Source organism: Oncorhynchus nerka, linkage group LG4 (genome assembly GCF_034236695.1).
Source record: "Oncorhynchus nerka isolate Pitt River linkage group LG4, Oner_Uvic_2.0, whole genome shotgun sequence".
Lineage (NCBI taxonomy): Eukaryota > Metazoa > Chordata > Actinopteri > Salmoniformes > Salmonidae > Oncorhynchus > Oncorhynchus nerka.
In genome coordinates, this window is record NC_088399.1 from 79111351 (window position 1) to 79130171 (window position 18821).

General features: G+C 43.9%; 1 protein-coding gene across 1 annotated transcript in view; it reads left to right on the forward strand.

Moving 5' to 3' along the window:
- LOC115128654 (protein tyrosine phosphatase type IVA 2) overlaps window positions 1-14670 on the forward strand; it is a 39976-nt gene extending 25306 nt beyond the window's left edge. The window contains exons 2-7 of the mRNA XM_029658715.2: window positions 4268-4582; window positions 4883-4991; window positions 5878-5970; window positions 7473-7603; window positions 12915-12989; window positions 13209-14670. Coding sequence (XP_029514575.1) covers window positions 4578-4582; window positions 4883-4991; window positions 5878-5970; window positions 7473-7603; window positions 12915-12989; window positions 13209-13320 — 525 coding nt within the window. The 5' untranslated portion in view covers window positions 4268-4577 and the 3' untranslated portion in view covers window positions 13321-14670. The remainder of the gene's footprint in view (window positions 1-4267; window positions 4583-4882; window positions 4992-5877; window positions 5971-7472; window positions 7604-12914; window positions 12990-13208) is intronic.
- The last annotated feature ends 4151 nt before the right edge of the window (window positions 14671-18821 follow it).

Here is an 18821-nt window from a genome sequence, read left to right on the forward strand (position 1 = left end):
GGAGAGAGGACCTTGACATATGTAAGTCTATGCTGACTGAATGGAAATTGATGCTAATACCACTTAGCTATGAAGGATTCTACTTAGCTGCTGAGTGCAGTCCAACTGCTGCATACTCCTGTTTGGAGGCACTGCAAGCTGTGGGACTCGGTTTAAAGGCTGTGTTATGAGACTGTATGTAGTACAATTTGATAAGCTCAAGATTGTGGTTCATCACATAACCTTCTATTAAGTGTGATATTGTGTGAGCATTGCAATCCTGTTTCCTGACATTATAGTAGTCTGGTCTTTCTACTTCTCATTGGGATGGTCTCTGACTTCACTGGTCTGTCACACTCCACACACGTCGTATTTGGTCGCTCTCGCTCTCTCTCAACCGATTTATTGGAGGACCACAAAAAGCCAATACCGATTAATCGGATTATATATAAAAAATAAAGGGTTTTATTTATTTGTAATAATGACAATTACAACAATACTGAATGAACACTTATTTTAGCTTAATATAATACATCAATAAAATCAATTTACCCTCAAGTAAATAATGAAACATGTTCAATTTGGTTTAAATAATGCAAAAACAAAGTGTTGGAGAAGAAAGTAAAAGTGCAATATGTGCCATGTAAGAAAGCTAATGTTTAAGTTCCTTGCTCAAACCATGAGAACATATTAAAGCTGGTGATTCCTTTTAACATGAGTCTTCAATATTCCCAGGTAAGACGTTTTAGGTTGTAGTTATTATAGGACTATTTCTCTCTCTACCATTTGTATTTCATATACCTTTGACTATTGGATGTTCTTATAGGCACTTTAGTATTGCCAGTGTAACAGTATCGCTTCCGTCCCTCTCCTCGCCGCTACCTGGGCTCCAACCAGGAACACAACCACAACAGCCATCCGCAAAGCAGCGTTACCCATGCAGAGCAAGGGGAACAACTACTCCAAGTCTCAGAGCGAGTGACGTTTGAAACGCTATTAGCGCACACCCCGCTAACTAGCTAGCCATTTCACATCGGTTACACCAGCCTAATCTTGGGAGTTGAAAGGCTTGAAGTGATAAACAGCGCAATGCTTGAAGCACAGGGAAGAGCTGCTGGCAAAACGCACGAAAGTGCTGTTTGAATGAATGCTTACGAACCTGCTGCTGCTACCATCGCTCAGACTGCTCTATCAAATCAGACTTAATTATAACATAATAACACACAGAAATACGAGCCTTAGGTCATTAATATGGTCGAATCCGGAAACTATAATTTCGAAAACAACGGGTGGCATCCCTAAATCTAAATATTCCTGTTACATTGCACAACCTTCAATGTTATGTCATAATTATGTAAAATTCTGGCAAATTAGTTCGCAACGAGCCAGGCGACCCAAACTGTTACATATACCCTGACTCTGCATGCAATGAACGCAAGAGAAATGACACAATTTCACCTGATTAATATTGCCTGCTAACCTTTCTTTTAGCTAAATATGTAGGTTTAAATATATATACTTCTGTGTATTGATTTTAACAAAGGCATTGATGTTTATGGTTAGGTACACGTTGGAGCAACGACGGTCCTTTTTCACAAATCCACACCGCAGCGATTATATACAACGCAGGACACGCTAGATAAACTAGTAATATCATCGACCATGTGTAGTTATAACTAGTGATTATGATAATTTTTTACAAGATAAGTTTAATGCTAGCTAGCAACTTACCTTGGCTTCTTACTGCATTCGCATAACAGTGGTTAGAGCCTTGGATTAGTTAACCGTAAGGTTGCAAGATTGAATCCCTGAGCTGACAAGGTAAAAATCTGTCTTTCTGCTCCTGAACAAGGCAGTTAACCCACCGTTCCTAAATCGTCATTGAAAATAAGAATGTGTTCTTAACCGACTTGCCTCGTTAAATAAAGTAGTAAAGATTTAAATAAAATGGATCGGCGTCCAAAAATACCGATTTCCCATTGTTATGAAAAGTTTAAATCGGCCCTAATTAATCGGCCATTCCGATTAATCAGTCGACCTCTAGTCTGGAGAGATGTTCGCTTTTGTTGTGTCCCAAATGGATCCCTGTATACTGCACTACTTGGTCCTGGTCAAAAGTGGTGCCCTTAATGGTATAAGGGGGCTATTTGGAATGCAGGTGTCATCTATCTCCTCTGATCCTTCCTCTGTTGTTGACAGATCACGGAGTGGCTCCTGTTAAAAACCTCCCGTATGATATCCATCCTTTACTGAATAATTAGGAGCCGATGACCAACTGCTCTGAAGTATCTCTTTTCATTCCCTCTTCTTCCTCGACCTGTCTGGTCCTGATCCATTTCCCTTTTAGATCATCATGAATATGTTTTTTGGGACTGGTAGCACTTGATCCGTAGATCAAGTTTGTTCGTCTGTGGCCGTGCCATACTGCAGTGGTGTTTTGTATGTATTTATATATATATTTATTTATTTATTTTAGAACTGGAAATTGCCAGGGACCTCACAATACGATATCACGATACTTGTGTGCAGATACGTATTGCGGAAAAAGGAAAAAAAGTTTTGGTACAGCCAACTACCACAAATTGTCAGCTGATACGATATATCGTCAAAAATAATATCCTGACATGTAACTAAATAGATTTTTTTTTTTCATCACTAGTGTTTTAGTGCTCTTTGGAGCTGGTAATTAAAGGAGTCAGGGAGAGATCTTTACCCACTGGAGAACTGGTGGCTCTTTGAAGACTGGCCCTGTTGCTGTCACCGGCTAAGGCAGGGAGATGGAAGGAAAGAGTGGGAGAGAGGAGTGGTTGGTGATTCTTTGAAAACTGGCCCTCTTGCACTGGGTGAGAGGACACCAGAGGGAAGGGGAGATGGGGAGAGAAGGTTAGTTCTAGTCTCCATAGAGTAACCCTGGCTGTCATTGGCACAGATTGAGTGGGTGAGGCAGGCGTCTATCTGCAGAGAGGGTGAGGCAGGCGTCTATCTGCAGAGAGGGTGAGGCAGGCGTCTATCTGCAGAGAGGGTGAGGCAGGCGTCTATCTGCAGAGAGGGTGAGGCAGGCGTCTATCTGCAGAGAGGGTGAGGCAGGCGTCTATCTGCAGAGAGGGTGAGGCAGGCGTCTATCTGCAGAGAGGGTGAGCAGGGCAAAGTGAGTCCAGTGAATAGAGCGTCAGTGTGTCTTTTTAAAGTTGTTACCCTGTTCCTGGCACAGAGTGAATGAGTGGGCGAGACGACCGCTCTGTACCGGCGCCACGACAGACTGAGACAGACTCAAATATGAGAAGGAGGATGGGGGAGAGGTAGAGCGAGAGTCCTATGGGTAAAGGAGGCAAGACACTAGGATAATTGGGGCACCATTCTCCCAAAGAGAAGACAGAGATTTGGAGAGAATGACTGCAGTAAAGAGGAGACCTGAAGAGACTGAGCTTGGGATAAATGGAGAATGACTGACAGAGGGAGAGTCTCAGGTGAAAGGGGGAGCGTGGGACTGTGAAAGAGTTGGCTCGTGTGAAGCCCTGCCAACTCATAATCCTCACCTTGTGACTGCTGTGTTGTACACTGATGCTGAGGTCCAACTTTTTTTTTTTTTTACTTCCCTTTTGCGCTTACACTCTACCCCATTTGTCCCCTCACCCTCCACCCCTTTTCTCACCTCATTCCTGCCCTCTCATCTAAACCTCCACCCCCTCACTTTCCCCCCTGCCCTCTCTTGGCCCTCCACCACTCTCTCTCACGCTCTGCTCTGTCGCTGTCTCTCTCTGTTTCACCTCTCCCTTGGACTCTGTCACGTTGTGTGTGTGTGAGTAGACAGTGGTAGTTACCAGACATTTTGTGGTGGCTATGTTCAGGCCCTTCAGGTGTTGGCTCAGAATCAGCTGGTTAGAGGCAAGACATTACATGATTTGTGAGAGGCTCTTTTTTGAAGCCAAGAGATCATGGGTGTCTTGTGTCTGTCTTTCATTATCTGTGTGTGTATATATCTTTATGTACAATTTGTTTTTGTATGTTTTTATTTTCCCATGTGAGTGTGGCTGATAAAAATCTGGGGGTTTATAACCCCTTTAGTACAAGGGTGATAATGGCTCATTTTTAATAGGTCAATTATTTCATGGGTCATATTTCTTCTGTGATGAGTTTACTAGTTTCCCCAACAGGTGCTTTTAGATGTCTTTTTGCCCTGCCTTGCTCTTCAAGAACTTCTGACGCCTTGCTAAATGGTGACTGTGTCCTTGTCTGTTTGAGTTTACCTAATCACATTTTCCTCCCTTTCCCCCTCTTTTCTTGGCAGTGTTTCTGTGTTGATTTGGGCCATACATATATGGCGAATGTGAGTGTCAGTGGAGACTTCTGCCAGGCACAGCACCTCGCCTTCGTGGACAAGTGAATCGTCCGCCCCCCTCGGGACTACGCTACCCAGAAGCCCCCCTGAAGCCAGCACACTGGGAATCCCGGTCTCCTCCAACGATCCCCTGGGATACCGCGTAGTCCTTGGCCAGATCGCCCAGCTCTGTCCCCTGAGCCGCCAATAAGAAAACTGCTCAGTTCTCTTCTACTTCCTGCTTTCTCTCCCAGAAGCCAATCACATACCGCTCTCCTGAATGGGGTAAAATCTGAATGTCCGATTGGATGACTCGTGGATAGTCTCCCCAATTTTTTTATTTTTTTATTTTTACCCCACCCCATGTGGAGTCTTGTGGATTACATCATCCATATTTTTTGTTACCCCTCTTTTTTTAAAGACATCCACAGGTGTTACCATCCACATCCCCCTCCTCCCTTCGTCGTGTTTTTATTTATTTTTTTAACCTACAGAATCCTACTAGAAGTCCTTGCTGACATCTGAGCCAAAAGTAGTCATCCTTCTTGTAAGAGATTAAGTATTTTATTGTAATTGTTTTCAAAGCCGTCTCGCCAACATGAACCGCCCTGCAGCAGTGGAGATTGCCTACGAGGGCATGAGGTTCCTCATCACACACAACCCCACCAACGCCACGCTCAACAAGTTTACCGAGGTGAGGCCGCCACCTTGTGTGTGTGGGGGTGTGTTTGTTGCTTTTGTGTTGTCATGTAGTGTCTGCATGTATAACCTTGTCAATTCCACACTCAAGTTCACTGTGGAGTGTCATACACTTCTGACTGTATGTACGTGCATCAATAACCTCACCAAAGTAGCCTATAACAATCTCAGCTCAACCTACAATTAAACATAAATATTTTTAGTGCATGATATTCTCTCATCTCTGTCTCTCTGTGTCTCTCCCCTCTTGTCTCTCTGCCTGTCTCTCTGCCTGTCTCTCTGCCTGTCTCTCTCTCTCTCTCTCTCTGCCTGTCTCTCTCTCTCTCTCTCTCTGCCTGTCTCTCTCTCTCTCTCTCTCTCTCTGCCTGTCTCTCTCTCTGACTCTGCCTGTCTCTCTCTCTGACTCTGCCTGTCTCTCTCTCTCTCTCTCTCTCTGACTCTGCCTCTCTCTCTCTCTCTCTCTCTGACTCTGCCTCTCTCTCTCTCTCTCTCTCTCTCGGACTCTCCTCTCTCTCTGACTCTGCCTCTCTCTCTCTCTCTCTCTCTCTCTCTCTGCCTGACTCTCTGCTCTCTCTCTCTCTCTCTGACTCTGCCTCTCTCTCTGACTCTGACTCTCTCTCTCTCTCTCTCTCTCTCTCTCTCTCTCTCTGACTCTCTCTCTCTGACTCTCTCTCTCTCTCTCTGTCTCTCTCTCTCTCTCTCTCTGCCTCTCTCTCTCTCTCTCTCTCTCTCTGACTCTGCTCTCTCTCTCTCTCTCTCTCTCTCTCTGACTCTGCCTCTCTCTCTCTCTCTCTCTCTCTGACTCTGCCTCTCTCTCTCTCTCTCTCTCTCTCTCTGCCTGTCTCTCTCTCTCTCTCTCTCTCTGACTCTGCCTGTCTCAGGAGCTGAAGAAGTTTGAGGTGAGCACGCTGGTGAGAGTGTGTGACGCCACCTACGACAAGGCCCCAGTGGAGAAGGGGGGGATCGAGGTCGTGGTAAGGATTATACACACACACACATTAACCTCGTCCCCAGACTTGACTTGCTAGTGCATAGAGCCTGGTAAGTGTGGGACTGTTTGGAACTTTAGGGGTGTGGATTTACTGAGTGACATGCCAATCAATTCAAGAGCGAATCACACGACTGAGGCGTGGATCTAAATCGAGGTGACAATTGATTTAGATGGGACTTAATACAATGCTTCCCCCATCTATATAAGGTCCCAAAGTTGTCCGGTTGACGGAATTGTCCATAAGAGCTCCGAGACAGGATTTTGTCGAGGCATAGCTCTCGGGAAGAGTACAAAATCTGCAGCATTGAAGGTCCCTAAGAACACAGTGGCCTCCATCATTCTTACATTGAAGAAGTTTGGAACCACCAAGACTCTTCCTAGAGCTGGCCGCCCTGTCAAACTGAGCAATCGGTGTAGAAGGGCCTTGGTCACATACGTATTGACTTAAATCATGGTGCAACATCATTGGTAAGCTCTGGGCATCGTCTTTCTGCTTGAAAAAGTGGATTTCTACTGGTGTGGGCGTTTTAAACGTATCGTTTTTGGGAAGCCCAATGGATTTTCTATTCAAGTTTCATTCTGAGGTGATGTGAAGCCAGATAGTCGACAGCGAGAGCCGGCTGGTGGAGGAGATTACAACCACACACACCTAGAGAGCAGAAAGAATTTCTACTGAACCGAATGCCTCCTAGGAATTTTAGGGGAGTTGAATTTGCTGTTTTTTTCTTCCATGGAATGTCAAGTTAAACAGGTGGTTTTCCCTCTCTGGAGACCTTCCCTGTTATCTGTCCGTTTTCATTTGTCCTCAACTGTCTGCCTGCCACTGTGTGCTGAGCTAAGAGGTGGAGAAGAGAAGGAATCTCTGGCTCAGATCCACATGAATGAGGCTCCACCCAGGCCTTCTTGCTCTGTCTGTTTCTGTCTTCTGTGCCCTCTATTGTCTCTTCTCAAAAGCTTAGGCTAGTATTCAGCGGTCTCGCAGGTGATTTATGGAAGGCCAGAGAAACCTTGTTTGGGCGAGGAAATATCCTTTCCCGTCGTTGATATAGTTTTAATACAGTGATCACCACCCCTTATCCTGGAGCATTCCTCTCCCTGTCTTCCATTGGAGTGTGGCAGTAATTATGATCACAATCCAGTTTTTATATTGTTTGAGCACCAAGACAGGAATAGTCTTGTGTAGGGTTGCGCACGGCTGTGATCTGTGCTGAGCCGTGGCAGAGACACTGGGTCAGCACGAGTATAGAGGCTCAGACGGATAAACAGGGGTCAGGCTGTCTGCCAGGACACACCACACATACTACTCAACATATCAAGCTTTCCAACTTAGACACACATGATATCGCGTAATGGACAAAGCTGCTCTAATTCTTCAATCAGGCTTTGAATTATCCTGTACTGACCTTCAGCATTGACCACTGGTTAAAATAACCCCTAGCCCCTGGTTTGATCCATGTTTCAATTTTTGTTCCTCTGCCTCTGTAGGACTGGCCCTTTGATGATGGTGCCCCGCCCCCCACCCAGATAGTGGATGACTGGCTGAACCTGCTGAAGACCAAGTTCCGAGACGAGCCTGGCTGCTGCATCGCTGTGCATTGTGTGGCGGGGCTGGGCCGGTGAGAGTGTGTGTGTGTGTGTGTGTGTGTGTGTTGGTAAGTGGGCCAGGTGAATGTAAGTGGTGAGATGGATGTGTGTATGTGGGCTTAATTGTGGCTAGTGAGACCCATCTGATGACTAGCGATGATGTCCGTTGGAGTATTCAGAGATTTGGTGTTATGTGCTTTTTGGCCACTAAAATGTTATCTGGAAGACGATCTTAATTTGCTTTGACTAGTGTTCCATTTGTACATGTGCATTTGCGGCGCACAAAACAAAAATAAACCAAGCCAAGCATCACAGTTCTTCTCCCTAAATTCCCTTTCTCCTCTCTCATTCACTTAATTGCGTTGCGACCACTCTCTACACACGGGTGCGCAAAATCTCCCGTTAGACCTACAGAAAAATTGTAAATAGACTGGTTGATAAAAGAAAGAAATTATGCGTTTCAACAACGAGCTGCAGTTTTTGAATAATTGTCCTGTCTACTTTCCGCTTTGGCTACTTTGCGAACTGCTTGTGCCATTTTGAATTGGTTAGACTTTAACATACAGGTTCCACACTGACAATACACAAAAATATTTGTTCGATAAAGACAGAACAATTTAAATTATGCAATGTTTTTTCCCCAATTTAGATCTTGTCTCATCGCTGCAACTCCCCAACTGGCTCGGGAGGCGAAGGTTGAGTCATGCGTCCTCCAAAACATGACCCACCAAACCACGCTTCTTAACACCCACCCACTTAACCCGGAAGCCAGCTGCACCAATGTGTCAGAGGAAACACCGTTCAACTGACTACCGAAATCAGCATGCAGGCGTCCGGCCCGCCACGAGTCGCTAGAGCGCGTTGAGCCACGTAAAGCTCGGCACTGTAACAATATTGCGCCGCCCTATGGGACTCCCGATCACTTCCGTTTGTGATTCAGCCTGGGATTGAACTCTAGACCACCACACAAACGCATACAAAGCTCTCCCTCGACCTCCATTTGCTAAATCCGACCATAACTCTATCCTCGTGAGTCCTGCTTACAAGCAAAAACTGAAACAAGAAGTTCCAGTGATGTGCTCAATACGGAAGGTCCTATGAAGCAGATGTTAAGCTTCAGCAGCCCCCCGGTGGCTTTTGTTATTTGAATCAGCTTTGTAGTGCTAGGGCAACAAAACAAAACAGAGTTTGGGGAAACCCTTAGATACAGGACTGTTTCACTAGAACAGACTGGAATATGTTCAGGGATTTGTCCGATAACATAGGAGTTTACCACGTCACCGGTTTCGTTAATATGTGCATTGACGACGACGACGTCGTTCCCACAGTGGGGACTGTGATAATCACAGTAATAATCATGATCACAGTAGTTGTCGAGGGTGCAACAAGTCAGCACCTCAGGAGTAAATGTCAGTTGGCTTTTCATAGCCATCATTCAGAGTATCTCTACCGCTCCTGCTGTCTCTAGAGAGTTTAAAACAACAGGTCTGGGACAGGTAGCACGTCCAGTGAACAGGTCAGGGTTCCATAGCCGCAGGCAGAACAGTTGAAACTGGAGCAGCGCGGCCAGGTGGACTGGGGACAGCAAGGATTCATCATGCCAGGTAGTCCTGAGGCATGGTCCTAGGTCTCAGATCCTCTGAGAGAAAGAAAGAAAGAGAATTAGAGAGAGCATACTTAAATTCACACAGGACACAGGATAAGTCCAGATATAACAAACTGACCCTAGCCCCCCGACACACAAACAACTGCAGCATAAATACTGGAGGCTGAGACAGGAGGGGTCAGGAGACACTGTGGCCCCATCCACAAATCCGGATGCTTATAAGAAATCCTGCTACGAACTCCGAGTTGTTGTCAATACAGGACTAAGGTGAAATCCTACTACGCCAGCTCTGACCCTCGTCGGATGTGGCAGGGCTCGCAAACTATCACCGATTTACAAAGGAAAACCCAGCAACGCAAGCCTTTCAGACAAGCTCTATTCCTTCTATGCTCTCTTCGAGGCAAACAACCCTGGACAATGCATGAGAGCACCAGCGCTTCTGGATGACTGTGTAGTCTCGCTCTCCGTAGCCGATGTAAGTAAGACCTTTAAACAGGTTAACATTCACAAGGCCGCGTGCCAGACGGATTACCAGGACGCGTACCAGCTGACAAGTGTCTTCACTGACATTTTCAAACCCTCCCTGACCAAGTCTGCAATACCTACATGTTTCAAGCAGACCACCACATACACACACATACAACGCCAAGGTAATCTGTCTAAATGACTATCGCCCAGTAGCACTCACATCTGTAGCCATGAAATGCTTTGAAAGGCTCACATCATCATACCAGACACTCCCAAACCAACCCAACAGATCCACAGATGACTTCATCTCTATGGCACTCCACACTGCCCTGGGAGAATGCTTTGTTCAACACCACAGTGTCCCCTCCAAGCTCAGGACCCTGGGACTGCACACTCTGAAACTGGGTCCTGGACTTCCTGATGGGCTGCCCTCAGGTGTAGGCAACAATACATCTGCCAAGGGTATGAAACCCATCCACCAAGCTGACCCTCAACACAGGGACTCCTCAGGGTTGCGTACTTAGTTACCTCCTGTACTCCCTGTTCACCCACGACTGCGTGATCGCTCACGACTCCAACACTAAGATTGCTGATGACATGCCGATTGTGGGCCTGATCACCGATGACTATGAGAAACTCGGTGACCTGGCAGTGGTACCAGGACAGCAATCTCTCCCTCAACATCAGAAAGACAAAGGAGCTGATTGTGGACTACAAGAAACGGCGGGTCGAGCCCGCCCCATCCACATCGACAAGGCTGTAGAGGAGCAGGTCGTGAGCTTTAAGTACCTTGGTGTCCACATCACCATGGAAATACCTCTGTGTCAACACACACCAACACAGTCGTGAAGAAGGCACGACAACGCCTCTTCCCCCTCAGGAGGCTAAAAAGATTTGGCACGGGCCCTCAAATCCTCCAAACGTTCTAAAGCTGCACCATTGAGAGCATCCTGACTGTCTGCTGGGTATGGCAACTGCTTGGCATCTGACCACAAAGTGATACAGTGGGCAGTGCTTACAGCCCAGTACATCACCGAGCTCCCTGCCATCCAGGACCAGGCGGTGTCAGAGGAAGGCACTAAAGGTTGTCTCACTCCAGCCACCCAAGTCATAGACTGTTGTCTTTGCTACCTCATGCCAAGTGGTACCAATGCACCATGTCTGCAACCAACAGGACCCTGAACAGCGTCAACTCCCAAACCATAAGATCCCTAATTAGTTAATCCAGGAAGATTTTGGTTAACTATTTAACTATCTGCATTGTACCTTTTTTGCACTAACTCCTATTGCGTAGTCACTTTATCCCTACCTACAGTTGAAGTCGGAAGTTTACATACACTTAGGTTGGAGTCATTAAAACTCATTTTTCAACCACTCCACAAATTTCTTGTTAACAAACTATAGTTTTTGCAAGTTGGTTAGGACATCTACTTTATGCATGATACAAGTCATTTTTCCAACAATTGTTTACAGATTATTTCACTTATTCACTGTGTAATAATTCCAGTGGGTCAGAAGTTTACATACACTAATTTGACTGTGCCTTTTAAACAGCTTGGAAAATTCCAGAAAATGATGTCATGGCTTTAGAAGCTTGTGAAAGGCTAATTGACATCATTTGAGTCATTTGAAGGTGTAACTGTGGATGTATTTCAAGTCCTATCTTCAAACTCCGTGCCTCTTTGCTTGACATCATGGGGAAATCAAAAGAAATCAGCAAGACCTCAAAAAATTGTAGACCTTCACAAGTCTGGTTCATCCTTGGGAGCAATTTCCAAACGCCTGAAGGTACCACGTTCATCTGTACAAACAATAGCACGCAAGTATAAACACTATGGGAACACGCAGCCGTCATACCGCTCAGGAAGGAGACTCGTTCTGTCTCCTAGAAATTAACGTACTTTGGTGCAAAAAGTGCCAATCAATCCCAGAACAACAGCAAAAGTCCTCGTGAAGATGCTGGAGGAAACAGGTTCAAAGTATCTATATCCTCAGTAAAATGAGTCCTATATCGACATAACCTGCAAGGCCACTCAGCAAGGAAGAAGTCACTGCTCCAAACCGCCATAAAAAAGACAGACTACGGTTTGCAACTGCACATGGGGACAAAGATCGTACTTTTTGGAGAAATGTCCTCTGGTCTGATGAAACAAAAATAGAACTGTTTGGCCATAATGACCAATTGTTATGTTTGGAGGAAAAAGGGAGAGGCTTGCAAGCCGAAGAACACCATCCCAACCGTTAAGCACGGGGGTGATGGCATCATGTTGTGGGGGTGCTTTGCTGCAGGAGGGTCTGGTGCACTTCACAAAATAGATGGCATCACGAGGCAGGAAAATATGTGGATATATTGAAGCAACATCTCAAGACATCAGTCAGGAAGTTAAAGCTTGGTCGCAAATGGACAATGACCTCAAGCATACTTCTAAAGTTGTGGCAAAATGGCTTAAGGACAACAAAGTCAAGGTATTTGAGTGGCCATCATAAAGCCCTGACCTCAATCCTATAGAACATTTGTGGGCAGAACTGAAAAAGTGTGCGCAAGCAAAGGAGGCCTACAAACCTGACTCAGTTACACTAGCTCTGTCAGGAGGAATGGGCCAATATTCACCCAACTTATTGTGGGAAGCGTGTCGAAGGTTACCCAAAACGTTTCATCCAAGTTAAACAATTTAAAGGCAATGCTACCAAATACTGATATAGTGTATGTAAACTTCTTACCCACTGGGAATGTGATGAAAGACATAAAAACTGAAATAATTTTCTCTACTATTATTCTGACATTTCACATTCTTAAAATAAAGTGGTGATCCTAACTGACCTAAGACAGTGAATTTTTACTAGGATTAAATGTCAGGAATTGTGAAACTGAGTTTAAATGTATTTGGCTAAGGTGTATGTAAACTTCCGACTTCAACTGTATTTGTATCCGTCTCTCAAAACCCACACAAGAATGCCTTGTCAGCTGAGTTTTGACACTCCGGGCCGTCTGTCTGGGAATTGAAAGTTTTCATTTTTTATTCCTGGTGAGTGAAGGTTCGCTTACAGTAACACACTTATTGCAATTTTACTGTGTGTGTGTGTGTGTGGGCCTGGGGTGTGATCTTGATGCCCCAGCGGGGTTGCAGTGAACCCAGTAACCCCCGTGTGTTTCCCAGGCCAATTTCCCAGCTTTAGAGTATACCCTCACCCCACCCTCCCTACTGCCCACATAACCATGACACTGCATGCATACTGGTGTTTATCTCTCTCTCCTCTGTCTCCTGTAGAGCTCCAGTCCTGGTGGCCTTAGCTCTGATTGAGACCGGGATGAAGTATGAGGATGCGGTGCAGTTCATACGACAGTAAGCACTATTTTAGCTTTCACACGACAGTAGACACTACTTTAACTTTCACACTGGCGGGGGGGAACCGACTTTTCTGTGCTGTGGAACCTGTATTGTCATGTATTCTCTTTATTAGTTTTTTGGGGAACATTGATTCATGTGGATGTTGTTACTGTGCTGCTATGTTCGACCATACAAGACCACATTATTGTTATTTATCTCACCTCTCTTCCTCAGGAAGAGACGTGGAGCTTTCAACTCCAAACAGCTACTTTACCTGGAGAAGTACAGACCCAAGATGCGTCTGCGGTTCAAGGATGCCAACGGCCACAACTGCTGCATCCAATAGTGTGTGTGTGTGTGTGTGCAGCCTCTCCATCAAACAACATTATTCCAACCAATGGGAGATAAAACAATGAGAGAAAGCGATCAGTAATTAATGTGATTTGTTAACACTGAGACATGGCTAATTGATCACAGAATTGATGACCTAATGAGCGAATGATTCCATTTTAATGAATGCAAATCTAAAGGTCTGAACCAATGAAGGAAAAGGTCAAAGCACACAGACGCCTCCAAGTTATCGTTGCCCAATCATGGGCCTAGAATTTCTTTGAGTCCTTAATTTTTATTTTCAGTCTTGAATCATGGGATAGCTTTTCCTTCTTTTCTTTTTTTACACACATGTATATGAAAGTTTAACGATGGTGATAAAAAAATATCCGAAAATGTTAAGGTATCGATTGATCATTTGTTTATTTTTCTGATGATATTAATTATGCCACGGGTTATTTTTTATTGAACCTTTATTTAACTAGGCAAGTCAGTTAAGAACAAATTCTTATTTACAATGACGGCCAATCCCGGATGACGCTTGGCCATTGTGCACCGCCCTGTGGGACAGCCTGGAATAAAACCAGGGTGTCTATAGTGACGCCTCTAGCACTGAGATGCAGTGCCTTAGACCACTGCACCAACTTTTTAATAAAAATAAATGGTTTTTACCCTTTAGCACATTACAATATTATTCTGTTTAGGACTAAAAATAACAGTCCATTTGGCTTATTGAGGTATTTTTGTACAACACAAAATCTCCCAAAAGTTCTCCCAGAAAATGCAGTAATGTTTCCCGCCCCCTCTCGCTTCTAGTCACTTTAATTACGGTGTTGGCTAGGTTTGAAATATTATGTCCGCTGTATTTATTTACTGGCTATAACTCGCAGGCCAATCTGGATTTTGGTTGGGGCAAGGACTATTTTCAGGTTCTTATTGTCTTTATTTTTTTTGCCATCTTAACTTTATTTTTTATTTGTTTTACCTCACAGGAGTGCAATATTCAGTCCACCTCGGAAAAGCCCCCAAACCCCCAATGACCGTCCTACACACACACACACACACACACCCATAGAGACAGTTTCACAGGAAGACACTTGGCTAGTCTTACTGTAGGTACTTTTTTCCATTCATCAATGCTGCGTACTGGGTTTACAATAAAACTTCCTTACAATGACTGCACACGCACACAGTTTCAAGTACACACACAGATGCACAAACACACACTCTCAATGATACAACTGTTAATCCCTACTCTGAAGGAAAGTAGGTGGAAAAGAAAGCAAATGGTCAGTTATTTTATCATTGTACCCATTTTGAAGACATTCCTATTGGTTTTAAGATAAATAAAGACATTTAAATAAGATTTAAACTTGTATGATATTTCATGGTTTCTCACCTTTTCCATTGTTATTTTAGATTATTTGAAATGACAGCCTATTTTTTTTGGTGTGCTGCATGTCTTGTGCCTCGCCCACAAACAATTATGTGACGAGGAATTGCTGAGTCTCAAGATACACTGAACAAAAATATAAACACAACAATTTCAAAGATTTGACTGATTTTATAGTTCACATGAGCACATCAGTCAGTTTAAATAAATTGATAAGATATATTTTAAAATAGAAATAAAAAGGTATGGGCGTGGATCAGAAAACCAGTCGGTGCCTGGTGTGACCACCCATTTGCTTCATGCAGCGTGACACATCTCCTTGCATATAGTTCATCAGGCTGTTGATTATAGCCTATGGAATGTCCCACTTCTCTTCAATGGCTTTGCAAAGTTGCTGAATATTGTCCGGAACTGGAACACACTGTTGTACAGTACATGTTGATCCAGAGCATCGTAAACATGTTCAATGGGTGACATGTCTAGTGAGTATGCAGGCCATGGATGAACAGGGACGTTTTCAGTTTCCAGGAATCGTTTCCAGATCCTTGCAACATGGGGCCATGCATTATCCTGTGTTGCAGTGATGTCAGAGGATGAATGGCACGACAGTGGCCCCTCAGGATCTTGTCACTATATCTGCATTCAAATTGTTATCATTCACAACGTTGACATCATGCGATCTCCCGGGTACAGTTAAAGCCAGGATTCATCTGTGAAGAGAACACTTCTCCAGTGTCCATAGAAGGTGAGCATTTGCCCACAAAAGTTGTTTATGAAGCCAAACTACAGACCCTTGTGAGGACGATAAGCTCTGACAGTTTGTGCAGAAGTTCTTCAGTTGTGCAAACCTACAGTTTTATCAGCTGTCCAGTTGGCTGGTTTCAGACCATCCTGCAGGTGAAAAAGCTGGATATGGAGGTCCTGGGCTGGCGTCGTCTGGTTGAGTCCGGTTGGATGTACTACCAAATTCTCTACAAACGACGTTGGAGCTGGTTTATGGTAGAAAAAAACATTACATTTATCTGGCAACAGCTCTGGTGGACATTCCTGCAGTCCGCATTCTAATTTCGTTCTCCCTCAACTTGAGACATCTGTGGCATTGAGATAAAAACAGCATTTTAGTGTGCCTTTTTATTGTCCCCAGGACAAGGTGTATCTGTGTAATGATCATCCTGTTCAAGCCGCTTCTTGATATGCCACACCTGTCAAGTGGATGGAGTATCTTGGAAAAGGAGAAACACTTTCTGTCCATGGTATATCCAGTATATGTACGGTGCATTCAGAAAGTATTCAGACCCCTTCACTTTTTCCACATTTTATGTTACAAACATCAATCTACACACAATCTACCCAATAATGACAGAAGAAAATGGTTATTGAGATATTTGTATAAGTTAAAAAACTGATATCACATTTACCTAAGTATTCAGACCCTTTACTCAGTACTTTGTTGAAGCAACTTTGGCAGCGATTACAGCCTAGAGTCTTCTTGGGTATGACGCTACAAGCTTGGCACACCTGTATTTGGGGTGTTTCTCCCATTCTTTGCAGATCCTCTCAAGCTCTGTCAGGTTGGATGGGGAGCGTCAATGCACAGCTATTTTCAGGTCTCTCCGATCGGGTTCAATTCCAGGCTGTGGCATGGACATTGAGACTTGTCCCAAAGCCACACCTGTGTTGTCTTGGTTGTGTGCTTAGGGTCGTTGTCCTGTTGGAAGATGAAGATGAACCATTGTCATTATGGGGTATTGTGTGTGTAGATGAGGAAAACATGTATTTAATCCATTTTAGAATAAGGCATAACATAAAATGTGAAGATGTCTCAGTTTCTGAATGCACTGTATGTTAAAGGTTAGGGTTCAGAATCTATTAAATTTAACATTTTATTTAACTAGGCAAGTCAGTTAAGAAAAAAATCTTATTTACAATTACGGCCTACTGGGGAACTGCCTTGTTCAGGGGCAGAACGACAGAGCTTTACCTTGTCAGCTCTGGGATTCGAGTCAGAAACCTTTTGGTTACTGGCCCAACTCTCTAACCACTAGGCTACCTGCCACCCCATTAAATAAGTATATTTGGGAGTGTTTGCATCTCATGTAGAAGTTACCTGAAGTTGTGAAAGGGAATGTAACAAGTGATACTTTGACTTTTCTGCCACTGATATCAATGGGCCATACGCCCTCTGGTGTTTGTACGATGAATTGACAACAGTGCATTGTAGATGAACAGGCTACGAGTTAGGATCTACCAGCTCAATAACCATGAACAAATGACTATTTAATAATGAATTCATCCTACTGATGGATAATTTCTTTGATATGCCTGACGATAGTTACATCTTAAAACATTTAGATAGCTTTATTCATGACCAGCATTGTTCTTAATGACTTGCATTGTTCTTAATGACCTGCAACAACTGAGGGTAGATTATTCATTAATGTCATGGCCACCACCACCTTTGTCTAGGCTTTATCACGTCCTTTTGAACTATAATGGCTTAATGGTCCACGTGTCACTCTGACCTCGTTTGCCCTCATCTCCTGTTTGTGATAGCTTAATCATTAAATGCACCATTAACCATTTTCTCCTGGTATTTCCCAGGCTCTCCATGTGCACGTGTTATGATTGGCACGTGTGTCTTTGTCCCCGGAAATGCCGGTGAGTCACCACGGGGAGTGCACGGGTCACCTGCTGAAGGTAACGGTAGAGTGAGTCATCACTACAGCGCTCACTGCAAGCAGAGACCGACAGAGATATAATCAGAACGCGGGAGCACCCCCTGCTGCTCAGAGGCTGAACAATTTACACAACATTCATGAATAATAGTTTAGGACTGTTTTTGTTAATCATTTATGGAAAAGGCTTCAAATAAAGGTTAAAATCTGGGCATGTGACATAATTAAATTAAACACAGCGCCCTAATAACAGTATAGGAGTAGTGAGGCACTGGACCTCTACAGGCTTTGCAATGCGTGAAGCAGTAATGAAATCCAAAGGTAGCCTATTCTAGCATTGAATTTATGGCATCCCATTCTCCTCATAAAGTTACGTGGTTTATTTAAACTACAAGGACCAGTTCCATAAAACTAGAATGTATCCCAACTAGGGTTGCACATTTTGGGGAGTATATGGGAATATATGCAAATTAATACAATTTAAAAGTACATGTTTTTTTTGCATTGGATATATTTACCATATGGTATGTTATGGATATCATATCATATGGAGACATTTTACCTTATACGTAGACATAATTGCAAATGATTAAATCCTTAAAATAGAAATTTAAAAAATGATTTAGTTACGAATTGAACTTTGAGTTGACTCTTCACATGGGATGATTTCACTGAACAACAAAATAAATGGAATATTGAATGATCCCCAATGATCCATCACATCTCCCAAAAACATTTTCAACATACATTACATCGGTAACAATATAGTCTAGAAACTAAAGCTTTGGTTGTCTTCCTCTCAGGCTTTCATGTCTTCTCACTGACCTCAATGTCCACCACTTGAACATCAGACTCTGAGGCCTTATCTTCACTGTCACTTTCCAAACTTGTTGAGAATGGCTCGTTTTCAGGCTATAAAAAGCCTACATTTTCCCGGATGGCCACCAATTTTTCAACCCTTGTATTGGTCAGCCTGTTGCGTGCTTTGTGTGTGTGTGTGTGTGTTCCAAAACAAGGACCAGTTGCGCTCTGGGGCGGCTGATGTTGGTGGGATTTGGAGGATGATGGAGGCAACAGGGGAAAAGAGCATCAGATCCACCAGGTGGCTGATGAGATATGCCATACTGCATCTCCATCCCAAAGCCCTTGCTTGGAAGTGAAACCAAATAAAGGACTGAAATGACCATGTCTCTCTATATGGCATCTCCCATTTAATTCCCATTGACATACCAGTGTATGAATATAGACCACCACTTTAATCCCCATTGAGCAAGACATTCATTGGCTGATGACGTTCCGCCATTGAGTCAAAAACACTTCTTATTCCAGGAGGACCATGAGCTGTTGCTATCGATAAGGTGATCGATACATAATTTTCACCTTGAATATAAGTAGAGGGATTTTTGTCAGAGGTTGCTTGTTGTGAGTGCGGAGGAAACTTTATGAACT